At 46.6% G+C, this 17,420-nt stretch overlaps 1 protein-coding gene across 1 annotated transcript in view; it reads left to right on the top strand.

Moving 5' to 3' along the window:
- NDUFB11 (NADH:ubiquinone oxidoreductase subunit B11) overlaps nt 1-15,573 on the top strand; it is a 58,916-nt gene extending 43,343 nt beyond the window's left edge. The window contains exons 2-3 of the mRNA XM_079958850.1: nt 3,179-3,309; nt 15,392-15,573. Coding sequence (XP_079814976.1) covers nt 3,179-3,309; nt 15,392-15,521 — 261 coding nt within the window. The 3' untranslated portion in view covers nt 15,522-15,573. The remainder of the gene's footprint in view (nt 1-3,178; nt 3,310-15,391) is intronic.
- The last annotated feature ends 1,847 nt before the right edge of the window (nt 15,574-17,420 follow it).

Raw genomic sequence — 17,420 nt, 5'->3', positions numbered from 1 at the left:
AAGAATGGAATCCAAAATTGGCTTTTAAAGATGAGGAAGGAAGACAAAAAACGGTTTTGCTTCTGAAAAATCCAAGTTGGAGACGGAGTTTTTGGATTCTAAAGTTAAAAATCTGTCTAAAATGTATAAGTTACTGTTGGAGTGGCATACAAAGGATGAACAAGTTAAATCAGTAATGATAGATTGAGCAAGAGATGTAGGACATAACATAATGTTTGAGGATTGGGAAAGATTGTGGAAGAAAGGGCCTTTCTCCTGGGCATGGTCAGCCAATTGGTGCCAAAGAAGGATAGAACATTTTTCATGTATGCAACAACAGCAGCAAGAATACTGGAATATTGGAAGACACAAGATTTACCCACCCGGGAAAAATGGCAGATGAAGTTGATGGACTATATGGAACTGGCGGAAATGACTGGCAGAATCCGAGACCAGGGAGAAGAGTCGGTGGAAGAAGACTGGAAAAAGTTTAAAGATTATTTACGGAAATATTGTAAAATTAATGAATGCTAGAAAAATGTTGGAATGAAGTTATATGGCTTTAGTAGGAATGTTATAAGGAATTTAGTATAAATAGATTAATAGAGTATTAAAGGAAAAAATAAGGTTAGAATGTGTTAAGATAATTATAGGATTGAAAACAGAGGAAGATGGAAAGGAATTGCTGAAACAGTTAACAGAAGTGGAATACAAAAAGGGAGGTGTGAGGAGGTGGCGGAAATAAGTGAATGAAAGACAAGATACTGAAATTATTTGATGTGTTTTAAATTGTTTTTGTTTTGTTTTGTTAGTTTAATGTGTTAGTGTTATGTAGTGTTTTTGTATTGTATCGTATTGTTTTTCTTTTTTGTAGTGTTTAAATTGTTGGAAAAGTAATAAATATTATTTTTTAAAAAAAGATTGTGGAAGTAAGGGGTTAAGTTCACTGCATGTACAATGTTAAAGGAGAATATAATGAAAATGATGTACAGATGGTATTTGACCCCTGTTAAATTAGCAAAGATTTATCATAACTGTGATAACCTATCTTGGAAATGTAAAGAAAAAGAAGGAACTTTTTATCACATGTGGTGGACCTGCCCCAAGGTGAAAGACTTCTGGGGAAAGATTTATAATGATTTGAAAAAAATGTTGAAATATCCATTTATAAAGAAGCCAGAGGCCTTTCTGCTTGGAATAACAGGTATGGAATTGCACAAGAAAGATGTTAAATTATTTTTGTATGCCACAACTGCTGCTCGAATATTACTAGCTAAGAAGTGGAAAACGCAAGAAATACCAACCGTGAAAGAATGGCAGATGAAGATGATGGACTTTTCGGAGCTAGCCAACCTGACCGGAAGAGTCCGCGACCAGAATGAGGAGGAGTATCAGGAAGAAATTTAATGACTACAGTGGTGCCTCGCAAGACAAAATTAATTCATTCCACAAGTTTTTTCTTCTTGCGAGTTTTTCGTCTTGCGAAGCACGGTTTCCCATAGGAATGCATTGAAAATCAATTAATGTGCTCCTATGGAGACCGCTTGCCAGGCTGGCGGTGCGGAGAAGGGCTTTTCTCCCCACCGCAAGCCTTCAGGACAGGTACGGGAACAGAGGGGAAGGCGCACAGCGCTTCTCCTCTGTTCCCGGGGCTTGTGGTGGGAGGAGGGTTTTTCCTCCCCACACCAACATTCAGAACAGCATTCTGAAAGTTGGCGGTGGGAAGGAAAACCCTCCTCCCACCGCAAGTCTTCAGGACAGCCATCCGAAGGCTGGCGCGGGGAGGAGGTCTCTCCGCCCCACTGCCAGCCTTCGGAGGAGCCTTCCGAAGGCTGGCGGTGGGGCGGAGAGCCCTCCTCCTGCCGCCAGCCTTCGGAGCAGCCTTCCGAAGGCTGGCGGTGGGGCGGAGAGACCACCTCCCGCCGCCAGCCTTCCGCCCCACCGCCAGCCTTCGGAAGGCTGCTCTTCCCCGCTGTCCCGGAGATTTCCCTATGGGCTTTCATCTTGCGAAGGAAGCCCATAGGGAAATTCGTTTTGCGAAGCGCCTCCAAAACGGAAAACCCTTTCGTCTAGCGGGTTTTTCGTCTTGCGAGGCATTCGTCTTGCGGGGCACCACTGTATTTAGCTAAATACATCAAGTTAAATTAATTGGGAAAAGTTTACAATTACCAGCTAGGCCTAGGATTTAAATAAGTAGTGTGAGGAATTATTATGTTTAATGCTAAATTGGGAAGAAAGACTAATGTTAAGTGATTAAGTTAAGATTTTAAGAACTTTGATTTGGAAAACCTTTAGAGTGATATACATTGAAATTCAACTAAGGGGATACGAGGAAGTCACTTAATAATGTTAAGAAGATTATTTCTAATAAGGTTATGATTTATGTTTGTCTGTTTATTTGTTAGTGTTTTTTTTTAATTTTGTGGAAAATCAATAAAATTTTGAAGAAAAAAAATGAAGTATATACCTTCCTGTGCGCCCTTTGCAGTATCAGACTTGATTGATTACCCACATCCACTGGTTCATACACTTCCATGTTTTTCTCCTTAAACTTTTGCCCTTCTGTGTGTCTGAAGGTTTCCAGTTTTGGCCTCTCAGCAATTTCATCTTCTTAAGTTGATGTTTTGGGCACCTGTGTATCACCTGTGGTGGGGATGGAGGCAGACAGGCAGTTGGGGTTGAATATAGTAGAAATAGCATGCAGTGCAAAGAAGCCTTTCCCTAAGGATGGAAGCTGCATGGCTTTGGCAGGAGATGATTACTGGTGCCAAAGACAAATAAGAACTGTCATTACTATTATTATTATTATTACTACTACTATTATTATTATTATTATTATTATTATTATTATTATTATTATGTTGTTATTATTATTATTATTATTATTACGCTTATTGCTTCAGGTTTTCTTTATTGCTGTTTATATTTGGTTTTAATGTTTTTTGTTATTTCTGTTTTTATTATGTAAGTCACTCTGAGAGCTGTCTGTGTAAGACACAACAAGTATTAATAGTAATAATTGTAGTTTTTGTTTATTGTAAGCTGCCCAGAGGACTTTTTATGGGGCAGCAAAAAAAGGAGGAGAAATTACTGGCCTGTGTATGTTAGCTGACCATAGGAGCTGCTTCTTGGCTTGCTCAGAACAAGGACCTGTTTTTTCCACCCTTGCTGGCTGACTGTTTGCATCTTTCCCTTCCAGAACCCAGATTACCACGGCTTTGACCCAGATCCCGTTGTTGACGTCTGGAGCATGCGCGTAGCCTTCTTTTTTGGCATATCCATTACCATTGTATTGGGCTCCACCTTTGTGTGCTATCTGCCGGACTACGGGTAAGGTCCGTTTGGGAAACATTGTTCCAAGCTGTGCTGAGACTCGCAGGCTTTTCATCCTTCACACAGAGACTCAGGGCAGCCCACTCATGAGGCAAGATGAGGCAACCACCTCAGGTAGCAGGATCCACCAGGGCAGCAGATCTGACACCCAAGGAATGCATTTCTAAGGCTGCTGCCACGGTGACATTGCCAGCTGCTGTGTGCTCCCTGGAGGCCGGATCTACTGCCTCCTCAGCCGCCTTCCACCATGCAGTCTCTCCGCGAATAGGAAGCACTGCTGGTCTCATCCCACCCCTGGGGAGGAAAGCGTGGTGGCTGCCCTCCAGAGTCTTCTGGGGTCTGCTCCCACTTTGCATGATTCAGAGCATCGCCCCACCCTGCAACAGCCTTTGTTTCTCACTTCAGCCATTGAGCGAGGTTGATTTGATTCCCCGCCCTTTTTCTGATGTACAGCTTCACTTGCCTCCTTGTTTCTGATGTAGATCTACTTTTCCCCCCCGCTTCTGTGGTTGTGGGGGGTGGGGTGCATTTTGAGGTTTGCCTCAGGCACCAAAATGTCTTGGGCCATTCCTGCAGAGATTCTTCGGTCCAGATGTTTTGGGGCAGGGCAGGGCAGCCAGTATCATCACTAGCACAGCAACTCCTCTGCTTCTGACCTGTAGCTTCCCCATAAGTCCATTCATTTCCTGAAGCACATCCTGGATCTCCCAACCCCTTCCTCTCATCCTGCTTCCTCATGAAGTGATCCACCCCTTCTGTCCCTGTTTTCAGACTCCTTCTGATCTTCGGTCTCAGTTTTGACCAAACATTTCCCTTTTGTTGTTGCTGTTGTTATTTTATTTCAAATTGGACAAGGAAAGGAAAAAGGAAAAAGAAGATAAATGACAATTTTAAAAAGAAACGGGAATAATAATATTACACAAATAATGCTAATAATAACAGTAGACCGCCATCAGTTCACATTGCTGATACAATAACTGTCAGTACACAAATCTTAAATTAAACATATAAATTAATATAAGCCCTCTAGAAGTCCAAATCAGTATCCCGACAAACTTTATGCCCATATGAAATATGTTCAAATGTAGTCAGGAGAATGAGGCCCCCAGAACATTATGTAATAGGTGTTGGGTATGTAGCCTCTGAGGCTCAAGGTAGACATTCCTTAGCCGCCATAAGGGCTCACAAAAATCCACTTTTGTTGCCCATACATTAATCCCCAGTCTACAAGGATATGTTTTAAGAGTACACAAACATCAAGGATTTTGCTAGTACAAAATTAATGCAAGTAGCATCTTCAAACCAAAAGGAATATATCTATCATTTCCCTTCCCAATAACACGTGTTTTCTGTGCTGGGAAGGAATAAGCCTATAAGAATCCATCTCAGTACCTGCAGTTAGTCAGAGAAGAGGGGCCAGGGGCCAGGCTTACCTGGAGAGGAAACCTTTTGTCTTGTTTCCTTCTAAACCTTTCTTTTACACATATCAGCACCAGATCACAGATGTTTATCTTAGCCCTGTATTGTGCATTCTCCACCTCCTTTCCAGAGGCGAAATTCTCACGCTAGAAGTCCAGTAGCCCAGGGAGAGAAGTGTCAGTGGTGAACAAATATAACAATATTCTGCCATTCAGATCTTGGAATGTAAATCCTCTTTTAGTAAGTTTTGGATACGTCGCAGGGTGTACACATGTAATGGTGATGCAAAGCCAACTCTTAGAGGTGCACCAAATATTTATTGAACAAGAGCGTCTACAGTTCCATCATATGTGGGGCTCTTTAGCCTGGGGGGGAGGGGGGGACATCTCAGGGGAGATGAACAGAATCTTCATTAAAATGTTACAGAAGAGATGAACTGTGCCATACCTATGTGGGTGAAGGTGTTCCTGCAGATAACCAAGTTCCATGTTGTTTAAGTTTTATAAATCCAGCAGCGAAACCTTCAGCCTTGCGCCTGCTAGCAAATAGGCAGCCCTGCACCCAGACATTAGCTCAGGGCTTTCTTGGTCACACCTGACTCAGCGGTCACCCATCTAAATGAGACTTGCCTTCAGATCTCCCTCGAAAGGGTTTTTTTCTCTTGGTGTGGTTGTTCTTGAGCTTTCTCAGTCTTTCTGTTACTGTGCAGTTAACCATTTGGGCATATTTAAGTCATCTTGTTGTGCATGTGTATTTTCCTACTTCAAGAGGCAGGATTTTGTTAGAACTGTACAAGATGGAGTATTAGAACAGAGCTTTATTTTATTTTAAGGTATTTCCCTAAAGAAAGACTGTGCGGCCTTTTGGACATTTTTGTGATTCAATAAATCTTCCATTCACCTCTAACGGTCTGCTTTGCAACAGTGTTTTGGAGCAGTCTTCCTTCATTTTTGTACCCTTTTTATGGTGAGGCAGAGATCTTGCTTTGAGGAGCTCAGAGGGAAAGGTTTAGGAAAGAGATGGAGGGAATTAGAGGAAAATAATCAAAGGCCCGGAGTCTGCTGCTTGTGGGAGGTCTAAGATCCTTGGGAGATGTAGGTGGATTTGACTGCCTGAGGGTCCTATATCCTCTGTGCCCATAGCTGCCCTCTTGATCCCTCTCCAAAGTGGCTTCTGGAGAGTCTATTCCGATGAAATGTTGCCTTGCAGAATTGCCTCTGGCACTGAGGCAGCTTTGCCCTGGCATCAATCTCCCTAGGTCTTGAGTATGAAGAAGGCAGCAACTGTTAGCTGGGAGGGCTGCAAAGCTGGGAAGGAATTTGTGAGGTTTCTGGACCTAATCCCCTTCCTTGTACATGATCCTCAACAAGTTTGTGCAGGCTTAACCACTCAGAACACCGGTGGATTCATCCAGTACATTGCCACTTCCTCTTGGTGTTATTCTTGGGGGTTGGGGGAGAACACAGAAAGCTTTGCCACTAAATCTGACTGATTAAATGTTATTGCACAACACTTAGGCACCCCAAAGTAGGATAGGCCTTCTGCTTCCCAGATTGGCACGGGCAAAATTCTTCTTGCCCTCCTCTGCATGCCAGGCTTTCCACCACAACCATCCCAAGGTGGAGGCAGCTCCTCTTGGGCTTCTCTCACCCTGGCCATGACTGTGGGAGCCACAGTGGGTGCTTCTCCCTGCAAAGCTGGAGTCCCCGAGAAACAGCTGTAATAGGAAAGCCACTTTTACTGAGAGTGGAGGTCCTTCCCTCAGCTTTACAAGGAAAAAACATGTTGCAAGAGGAAACAAAAGGGGGAAAGGCTACGAGAGAGATGCTGTTGTCATTATTTTAGGGTGGGAAGGTAGCAAACTTCTTTCCCTCCCCCCTCTTAGGACCCTGGATAGTAGAGGAAAATGGGCCTTCTAGGAGAACGGAGGTGTATTGAGGACCAGACGCTTCCCTTCCCATGCCATCTAAAATACCCTCCTGGACTTAAGTCTAGTTTCTGGACTGGAAGCCATTTTCCTCAATAATTAGGAAGGTGAAAAATTGTTGCGGGTTCAGAAGATCTGGTTGGGATGAAGTTAGGGTGGTGACTGGAGGATGGAATATCCCTGCTAATTGGCTGCATATTCTGAATGGAGCCCCCCTCCTCCCACAACAACATTGTCCTCGCTGCATTTGTATGTGTGTGAGAATAATCTGGACCAAGTGACCTTAGGAGGGGCGATGAGTGCTCTTGGCTATTTTGGTTATTTTTATCATGCCCTATCCGGGGAGTTTAGGGCATCTAATGCCTCTGAATGATACAGAAGGACTTTGTGGCTTGCAAAGGGCTCTTAGTAGAAACCAACTAGATAAATGGTAAGAGGAGAACTAGGAAATATTATAAAATAATGTTGGGGTGTATTGCTAATATAAAGTGGTATAGAAAGAAGGAGAAGAGAAAAAGGAAAAAGAACGTGGGTGTTTCAGAGGAAGGAGTGGGGAAACTCAGTCCTGGGGGCCACTATCTCAACTGGCTGCCAGGCCACACCCTTCACTGGGACCCTGGATTTCTGCCAAAATCCCAGGTGTTTTTGCCTGGCTGCAATGTGTCCTTGAGCATCTACCATGCAACAATGAAGTGTCCATTCTTTGCTCACCTTACCTTTGCCTGTCACCATTGCTCTTGCAAGGTTGCTCAGCAGGGACTGCAGCCCCCAGCTGGAGTCACAGGGACGTGGCTTGCTTGGAACAGTGTGTGTTTGTAAGCTGGCCTGCCCTCGCTTCTGCCCTTTCCTCCTATGTTGGCAGGTAGGCTGGTACAGATGGGATGTTCTTGCTCTCACAACCATGGTTAAAAGAATGGCGCAGGCTGCAGGAGCAGTGCTCGCTCTCCCGTCTTGGGTGCGAACCCCTCCAGCCCACTTTTAAACCAAAGCGAAGTGTTCCATTGGCATCAATATGATCCACCACCAGGAGCCAGTGAAGCCGTTGTAGTGGTAAGTGTGCTAGACTACGATTCAGCCTCCCTGGGTGGCCAGTCGCTGTCTTTCAGCCTAGACTAGCTTCTTCTGAGGGTAAAATGAGTGGGACAGATGAAACAGGTATACCACCTTGACTAGAGGGCTCCTGTTTAACTGTGGCTAACTGGTGTAGATGTAACATCTGAATCAGGCTGGAGGGGAGAAAGCCCACAGTCCTGGAGCCTCTTAACCAAAAGTGTTACATCTGCCCCAACCCATATTAAGTGCTTCTCAAGAACAACAACCTGCAAATCAAATTCTACATCTAGAAGACACAGACCCTCTAATGATAATTTTAAAATGATATGTCTACAAGTAGTTTTTCATAATATATTCTGCTTTCTGATTGAGTTTTTCAGCTCAGTTTTTTTTTTTTTTTTTTTTTGTAAGGAAGGTAGATGGCTGGGTTGGGTGAGCTGAGCAGTGAGAGAAATGCATCTCCACTCTGCTGAAGCTTTTTCTCATCCTTTGCGAGGTATTTCCTGCACACTTCAGGTGTTTTCTCTGTGATAATGAGAGCTAGAAAAATAGTTTTTCTTCTAGGGAAGCTGCATTTCTCAGGATGCTGGATGAATAATGGGTTATACTTGCTTGTGAGTCAAAGTGAGGTTTTTGGGATATGTGCAGCCATGCTCATGGGAGGCAGGGAGAGCAGAAAACGGGAGGGAAGCACCTTGGAAATCTGGTTAGAGCACCAGGCTGTGTCTGAATGGCAGCTGGTGGGTGATCCAACATCCACGACAAGCTTTCCTCTCCCTCTGGTCCCCCGGACTCCCATCTCTCTTTATCTCCAGCCATTGAGCCACGCTGGCTGGGGCTGATGGGAACTGGAGCCCAACAGCCTGGGACAGACACAGGTCCCCCACCCTGGTTTTAAAGGCAGTAGCCATGGCCTGTGCAAGAGCACCACCCCCACCCCTTCTCCATCCCCGCTCCCCAGCAGCCCTCCCAGCCTGGCCCTGGCTTTGCGAAAGGGTTTGTTTTCAGACAGGGCAGGCTATTTAGAGGGCGAGTTGTGGAAATTCACCACTGCTCAAGAGCCACTAGAAGTAATTTTGGCAGTGCACTAGCTGGAGCTAGGTGTGCGCGTGTATATTTAGCTTATGGGATATAGATAGAGCCGAGGCCCAGAGCCGGGAGCCGTGCTGTTTTGGCTGGCAAGGAGGGGCAGGTTACAGCCTGGCTCTCTCTGCTGCTGACGCACATCGAACCTTCTGATCAGAAGCGGCTTGCGCAGCTCCTGCTCCCATCCGTTCTGGCTCTGCAAAAGACCCTGTAGAGGAGCATTGCTAATGAGCAAGGCTTTGCCCCCAGCTTTTGAGCTGAGATGGGAACCCAGGAGTCCTGATGTGCAGCTTCCTCCTTCTCATCTTTGAGACAACACATTCTTCTTACAGCCCGTCTCTTTGTTTGTCTCCTTCACATCTGCTTCCAGTTCTCCTAAACATTGTCGACTTGGGTTGTCCTGTGTTACTAAGGAATGGGGGTGGAGGGCTCCTGTTGGGCAAACAGACAGGTGAACTGGGAGTTGAAAGGGCAAGGGTGGGTTGCCTGCAAAGCTGTACACTGAGAGCAATGTAGAGGTGTGGTCAGGGAACGTATTCCATGGTTTGTACTGCAGCACTGCAGAAATTAGAACTGGGTGCAGAACTGGGGGAGGCGGTGGGCTCCAGTGGCAGACGGAGGGGGGTGCTTAATTCTTCCCTTGCTTTGCTGGGCTTTTCTCTCTGCCAGCGCCCACTACTCAAGTGGCTTTCCCACCACTACCAGATATATGACGGGCTCATCAAGGTGAGAGAAGCAGCACAGGAGAGGGAGGCCCAGAAGGACAAAGGACAAGGGGGTGGGGAGCAGAAGCCCCTTTCTGCTTCCCTGAAAAAACCTGGTTGCTCCCACCATTACTGTATACATCACAAGTCCTGTCTTTGCCTTCATGGTGTTTCACCCACAGCTGCTGCAAATCAGACCCCAGGAACCACAGGAAGCAGGCAGAGTATATTTGGTGTAATTCTGAGCAAACAGCACCTGTCCTGTTTGTCAGACACAGTTTCTATTCAGTACTCAGAGTTGGCTACTACCCATACCAGGTACTCTACACTAACTCTGAATCAATGCAATCATTTTAAGGGAAAGACGAATGAAGATGGGTTTTTGCGGGGGGCAGGGGTAAAGCAATGTGATGTATTCATATTCCATACACCCTGTGGTAATGGACTTTTCTTAGAAAATACTGGCTTCCATTTCCTGGAAAAATGGGGACTAGAAACTTGTGTTAAAAAACAAACCTTGAAGGCTAGAATTCTTGGAAATAGAATGGAAAAGGGACAAAGTAATCCTTTAGGACCTTCATTCGGTGACTGGCAGTCAATTACAGACACATGGGAGCCTTTCTTCTGGGCACTGACTTCTGTGAAAAATACTGAGTGCACAGTTGAAACCTTTTTTGCCCATTTATTGTAGCGAAAATTCTGAGGCACAGACTTGCAAATTCTCTCTTGCGATGCATTCCTAAACTGTTTAGGGTGACAGCCAAAAATCTGTCATTGTTTGCATCCCTGATTCTCTGAAAGCATCTAGTTATGTTGACTGTGAAAATGCTGGGATAGATGGACCAATAGTCTGGCTTGCTGCTGCCACCACCTCCACACACACCTTGGAAAAGGCCTAGGTCTGCGGTGTCTTGATTGTGAGTGGTGGGAGCCTGCCTGTCTCCTTTTTGTGTTCTGGGGAGGCGCCAAATCACAAGACATAACTCTTCTCTAATTGATGGGGTCTCATTAGCGAGGTCTTTGGGGAGCCTCTAATTCATGTTGCGGCAGCAGGAGCCTCTGCTTGCTGGAGTTGGGGAGGGGGACATGGGGGAATTGAGTTGACAGCATTTAGGCAGGGGAGAGGACCAGACAGGAGAGGAGAAGAGAGGAGAGGAGGGCAGTGGAGAAAGATGAATGCATATTGTAATGAGCATCTCAGCTCTTTTGGATATCCTTAGTTATAATTGCAGTCTTAGCACAAAGATCACAGACATCTGCTTTGCCTTTGAAGCAGCCCACTCTTCCCATTTTACAGATGCGGAACTGAGGCTGAGCGTTGAGTGGCTTATGCCCTTTCCAGTTGTGTCTGTGGCTGAGTTTGGGACTTGAAAGTGCAGCTTCTCTCCACTCTGCAATGTTGTTCTGCATTGTTCCAGCCACTGGAGTGTTCCTGGACCTCATCTCAACCAGCCACACCCTTTTGCTGTTGTGTGTTTTGTCCCATACTCTGCCTGATTTTGAAACTGTGGTACACGCATAGGCCCCAAACATTGGCAGCAATTGGGCAGGTGGGTGTCAGTGGGCGGGTAAGGTCCATCTTTAGTCTGTTGCTCTTTGAAAGTACCCTTAGGGCCTAGGTTTTCTCTCCCCCCCCCCACCTCCCTCCCCTTCTGAAAGTCCAGGGCTGCTTACAGTTTATTTACATTTTATTATATCATCTTATACAGGTGAAACTTGAAAAATTAGAATATCGTGGAAAAGTTCATTTATTTCAGTAATTCAACTTAAAAGGTGAAACTAATATATGAGATAGACTCATGGCATGCAAAGCGAGATATGTCAATCCTTTACTTGTTATAATTGTGATGATCATGGCGTACAGCTGATGAAAACCCCAAATTAACAATCTCAGAAAATTAGAATATTAAATGAAATCAGCAAAACAAGGATTGCAAATAGAGCAATATTGGACCTCTGAGAAGTAGAAGCATGCATATGTACTCAGTACTTGGTTTGGGCCCCTTTGCATCAATTACTGCCTCAATGCGGCATGGCATAGATGCTATCAGCCTGTGGCACTGCTGTTATGTTATGGAAGGACAGCCTTTTCCTTCTAGAGTGTTCGGTGTGGCCCGTCCACCAGCTCTACATAATGAGGTTCTGAAATAAAAGTGAAACTTTTCCATGATATTCTAATTTTTCGAGTTTCACCTGTATTTATGAGCCACCCAGTAACAATGTTATTGGAGTGATGAGCAAATAAAATTGCTTAGCAATTGGAGAAGACAATCAAACACTAAAAGCCAATAACCAAGGCAGGAGTACGCCACTCTCTCTTACCCTATTTGCTGGCATAAAAGTACAAGAGCAATCTCGGGAGGCTACTGCTCCCATTTCTATTTCTCCTTTTCTGAAGACTCTTCTTTCTGTAAAGGCATTTCTCTTTTACACGCACACAAAGTCTCCTTGCCTCCACTTCAGACTCCTTCCAGGAAGGAGGGAGAAGGTCTCCCCTCCGACACAGAGAAAGAGCTCTGCTCCCTGGCTTCTCTCCTGCCTGGCCCCCTTCCCTTTCTCTGTGGAGTTGCTGCAGTCCCATTTGTCAGCCAGGGAGCTTCAGATGAAAGCCCGTTTCCAGTCCGTTAATATTCCGCTTAATGAGCTGACAAAGCAGATCCTCTGTGGTTGCGGAGTGGGAAATAATAATTAAACTTACTTTAGGCTGATGCTTTGCATTATTGTCCTCGCTGCAGGTCGTGAGTGGCCATTTCTGGGCAACAACCTCCCCTCCCTCTCCTGCCTCCTTCAGGTGGCTGATCAGGTGGTGTTCTCTCATGTAAGGGATTGTCCCATAGGAGAGGCACAACATCTGGAGTGCGGGGTGGGGGTGGGGCGAAAGGGAACAGAGAGCAAATTCATTGGTAAATGCACTTTATGGCCCAGGTTTATCAGTCTTGAATGAAACGCTAATGCCACAATAAAGCCTGCTTCTGAGTTCCCCTCCAGTGCCTCTACTAGGAGTGGAGAGTACCCTTCCATTCTTACTCCCCCCCACTGGATACTCTGACATCAGTCTTTTCTTATGAAGTTGTAGCTATTGACATGCCCATTTGCAGAGGGTGAGAGGAGAGAGACATACAAAGAATGTGGCTCATGGCTGCCTGAAATGCAAAATGGGCACTTAGTCCTGATACTCTGTGGTCTTATTTTGGGGCGGGGGGACTAAGTGTCTAGTCCTCATGGCTATAGGCAAAAGAACTATTGCTTACTAAATGTTTGCCAAAAAAGAGCACTCCTGAATGCAGCTTCTAAAAGTCACTAAATTTTTGTGCTGCTTCACTTGTCAGTGGCAACCATAAAGCCATATTTCTGAAGTTACACAGAACCAGAATACTTTCTGTCCTTTTGATGTATTTTATAAAAATGTTCACAGCCACTCATGAGTATCTGCTCCACTTTTTTCCTTGAAATCTTGCCTCTCCCATTTTGAGATCTCCACAGGGCAATTTCTGTGGCCAAAGAATTGGCAGAAGTGTGGGCCTCTGTTTGGAGAATGTATTCCACTGCAGAGCATAAAACTGCCTGGCTGGTGAGTTTGAGGTTTGCTGGAGAGGGAGCAACCAAAGCTCCCCCCCCCCGTCCAGACACCCTCCTCAGTGGTCCTGAGTCACACCCCAAATAATTTTGCCTTGCTGGAAATGTGTCCTCCTGTGTGGAGAACAGAAGGGGGGGGGTGAGCGTCTGCAGAAACTGGAGTGCTGTGTACCTGAAAGGCAGCATTGATATTTGCTGCTTTGCCCAGTTTGGCCACTGGCATGTGGCTCTCAGAAGTTTGCCCCCAAGGGAACGTGGGCCCTGCACTGAAGAAGATTCCTCACCCATGGAGTAGATGACCCTGTGGGACAGACTGGGGGGGTGGGCATGGGAGTCGCAGGGAGGAAGAAAATCCAGCACCAGGAAGACATAGCAGAGGTTTGGCTTTGTAGTCACCCAAGCTTTTGCATGTGAACTAAGGGAGGGGCAAGGGGACACACTGGGAGTTTCGGGCCACATCTTTCTCTCCTCCCCCCCCCCCTTTTCCCTGGGCCAGAGTAGTGAGCACCCGCATGCACACATTTTGATCCACTGGGCTGCATACGTGCAGTTGCGCACGAGGACTTTGTGTGCCTGCTTGCCAAAGGGAGGGCTGCTGCTTCCATAGAAAGATGTTTTGGAAGAAGGACAGAGTTCAAAAAGTTTGAGAAATGCTGGCTTAAATGGTAGCTTCACTCCTGCCACTAGACTAGGAAGGAGGGGGTGATGCTGCCGCCATTGCCTCCCTCCTCTTTGCCACTAGAGCAGGGAGAGTTCAAAGGATCCTGCCTTCCTCCCTCTGTTAAATTTGCCTGACTTCATGCTGTCTGTTGGAAGAGGAGATGGAAATAGCAGGGAGGGGCTGCAAACTAGGCCAGGTCCCATTACTGCATTCTGAGCCACCAAAGCAGCTGTCTGGTTTGTGTTTGTGTATGTGGAATCAGCTGCTTGTGTGCATTGGACTTGCCCTTTGCTAAGAGCCCTGACTAAGCCTCAGGCAAGAAGCCCCAGAGCAAATGCAAGCAAGGGCCATGCCTGATCAACTGGGTTGACTGGTCTGTGCTGGGTCAGCTGAGGCAGGGGGCAAAAGGTGATTTGTTGGGCAGAGCCATGCCAGTCCATACCTTAATAAGGACATTGGACTAGGATTGTTCTCTCTCTCACTCACTCTCACTCTCACATGCACACACAGCGATTCTGATGTTTTCACAGGAAGCCCAAAACTGAATAGAGCCGGGCTAAGCAGCAGTCTGGAGACTCCTTAATGAAGCACTAATTAAGGCAAGCTGCTTTGCACTTGATCTCAGCACAGTATAATTAATGCTGCAGCTTTGATTGGGTTCACACTCCTAACTCCTTGTGCCAGTGTGGTACATCCAGGATATAACAGTCAAACGGCTCCGAGTGCTCCTTGATCAGCTGTGCCTATACGCGTTGCTAGAACAGAACTGGAGAACTTAGTGACTCTCCAGAGGTTGTTGGACTACAACTCCCATCAGCCCCGGCTAACACAGCCAACAGCCAGTGGTCCATCAGTATCTGAAGGGGCCAAAAGGTTCCCCACCCCTGTCCTAGAGCAGCAGAAAGCATGCTGAGAAATGTGCTGTGGGGCTTGAGCAGTTCTGTAGAAGTGTCATTCAGTATCTGTCTCCCTTAAATATTCTATATGAATCCCATCTCTGATTTGAAGACACGAACAGCCTTGGCCTGTGATGACTTTTCTGTGCTCCAACACATGCTGAACTTTGAGTGGAATTCAGTGTCTAATGCAGAACCTGGCTTCCTAAGGAAATGTAGTTTAAGCAAGCTTCTGGTCCTCATTGTCATGCAAATGCTGCACTTTCTCTGCCTCATGGAAAGAGGCTTTGCACCCCGCTTGGCCATCTCGGTCTCTTCCAGGGAAACTGCTCCCCTTGACTTACGTGTCCTTTTGTTTCTACCCCTTCACCTTTCCTCCTTCCAAAGAAATCCAAATTCTGTAGCACCTTGCCTCCCTACAGTCCATCAAGTGGCTGCAGCTGGCCTCTTCCCATTTTTGCAGCCTGGCTGCTGCCCCCCTCTGGCCCTATTTGGCCCATAGCAGGAGCCAGGTCCCATTACAGTAGAACAGCCTCTCTTGGTCTGGTGCTCTCCAGATGTGGCCAGGCTGCAGCTGCCATCATCCCTGAACATTGGCCACGTTGCGGAGGGCTATGGGGAGAGGAGAGTCCCAAGACCCCACGCTGGGGAAGGTTGGAGTCTAGCACCCCGTAGCCCTTTCCTGTATTTCCAGGGCACTGTTGACACCTTGCAATAACTTGCTCTGCTTTGGTCTCTCTTTTGTCTCTCCCCCCAGGATGGAAGAGTGGTCTCGTCGAGAAGCTGAACGGAAAATTAAAGAGCGGGAGGCACAGGGGCTGCCTGTGCTTGACTCTAATTATTATGACCCCAGCAAAATTGTGCTGCCTCCAGAGGATGAGGAATAAGTTCCATGATGTCTGCCTGTCTGGCTAAGCTGAGAATAAACTTCCAAGATGATCTGTGTTTACTGCCAGCTCCTCTCTCTCTCTCTCTCTGTCTCTGTCTCTCTCTCTCTCTCTCTTTCTGGTGGGTTTGGAAAGGGAAAGTTCAGCCACCTAAAAGGGGTGTGTAATCTGAACAGTATAGAGTAGGCCAGGCCAGCCACCCCACTCCCTTGATGTTCTGCTTCAAGGGCAATTGCATTTGCTACATATCCCTGCTGCCATCATCCCAGCTGCTGTGTTGTCGAGATGCTGCATGTGCATGTTGTTATGAGGAAACACGACAATGAGCCCTGGGATACTGGCAGACGCTGCACACAGTCAAGAGTTAGCCTGTGCGTTGCCTGTTAAGAAACAAGCTAATGCTGAAAAGGAGGGGAAAACATCAGCATTTGGACTCATAGCTGCTGTTGTCACGAATGAAAATGGGAGGCCTGAGGGCTGCTTCGGTTTCGGCCAGGCCTTTCCTTGGCCCTGCCTTGGATATAGTAGAATTTGGCAGCACCACACACTCCTGGCTGAAGCCAGGCCTTGAGCAGATGGCCCTCCTGGTGCCTTGCGGTGGAGTGCTATATTTATCCTGTGTGTCGCTGCCCATCCTTGTATGTGTATCGACTGTGTATCTACAGAGCCTATCCTGTGTCCCTCTTTTCTTGCTCAGTATTGTCAGGACTGGCCGTGAGTCTGGATTATAGCCCTCCAGGATCCCAAGACAAAAGCAGAGATGTGCACCATGTGGGGGGATTTTGTTACCTTGCTGGCTTTTTTTTGAAAGACACTTCCAGCAGAGCTCTTCCACCGTTTGCAGCTATGTCAGGGGCAGAAGTCCAGCAGATGAAGCTTTCCTGTGTCTGTGCCTCCATGCTAAAGTGGAACTGTGCCTGTTGGGTTTCTGCCTGTTGCAAAACTTTTTGGAAACGTTTAAAGACTCTGACTGGCAGGGAGGGTGGGATTTAGCAACTCCTGCTAATCACAGAAGACAAAATTATGCCTGCAGAGTTTACAATTGACCATAGGAAATATGCACATTTTTTAATCTGTGTTCTTGAAATCAAGGGCACTTGTGGTTCTATTCCTGAATCTCTACCACCTGTTCTGTTTTTCAGGTATTCCTTTAGGGAGGAAGCCCCCACCCCCCTTTCCCCGTTAGTCATGTGATACACTGCCTTTCTTTCCTGGCCATAACAATAAAGCTGTGGTGACAGTCCTCCCTCCCTGAGTGCTGGTTGCTGGTAAATAATAGCATGGGAATGGATGGCCTTGAAGAGCTCTAGGGTTTTTTTGCAGTCACTTCCATGTGTTGGGGAAACGGCGGGGGTGGGGGCATGTTGCATTAGAGCAGAGCTCTGTTCCATGTGCCACAGGACTATGGCAACCAGCAAAGCTTTCTGAGAGAATAGCCTTTTGAGGTGCCCTGGTCACTCACCGTGGGCTTTTCTCCTGCGTTTGTATATGAACAATGCATCTCAGAAGATAGGGTGGACTCCTCCTGTCTCCTTCCTTTGCTGGACATTATGGGGTTGACAGTCCTTTTCAAAAACAGTACCCTCCCCTGTACCTTTACTGGATGGAGAGGGATACAAGGTGGTGGCTGGTGTGTGTCCCCCCCCCCCCCCCGTTGCACCAAGCAAAGAGGAACACCAGTGATGCTCAATCCTCACTAAATGCTTTTGCACCTGTTTGCAGGGTCAAAGTCCTTCACTGTTGAAGAGGACGAGCAAATGGCAACCGTTTGAAGGAGCAGGTGTGGGGAGGGTTGGGGGAGAATTTTCTAGAACCTAAACCTGCCCTCTGTGCCTCTTTTAGCTGTTGAGTCCTCAGCTTTGTAATGCAGATAGTCTAGAGAAGGGATAGCCAATGGAT

The sequence above is a fragment of the Podarcis cretensis genome (assembly GCF_951804945.1).
Source record: "Podarcis cretensis genome assembly, chromosome: 17".
Taxonomy (NCBI): Eukaryota; Metazoa; Chordata; class Lepidosauria; order Squamata; family Lacertidae; genus Podarcis; species Podarcis cretensis.
Note: the sequence above shows the minus strand (reverse complement) of the source record. Positions and strands in the feature narration are given on the sequence as shown.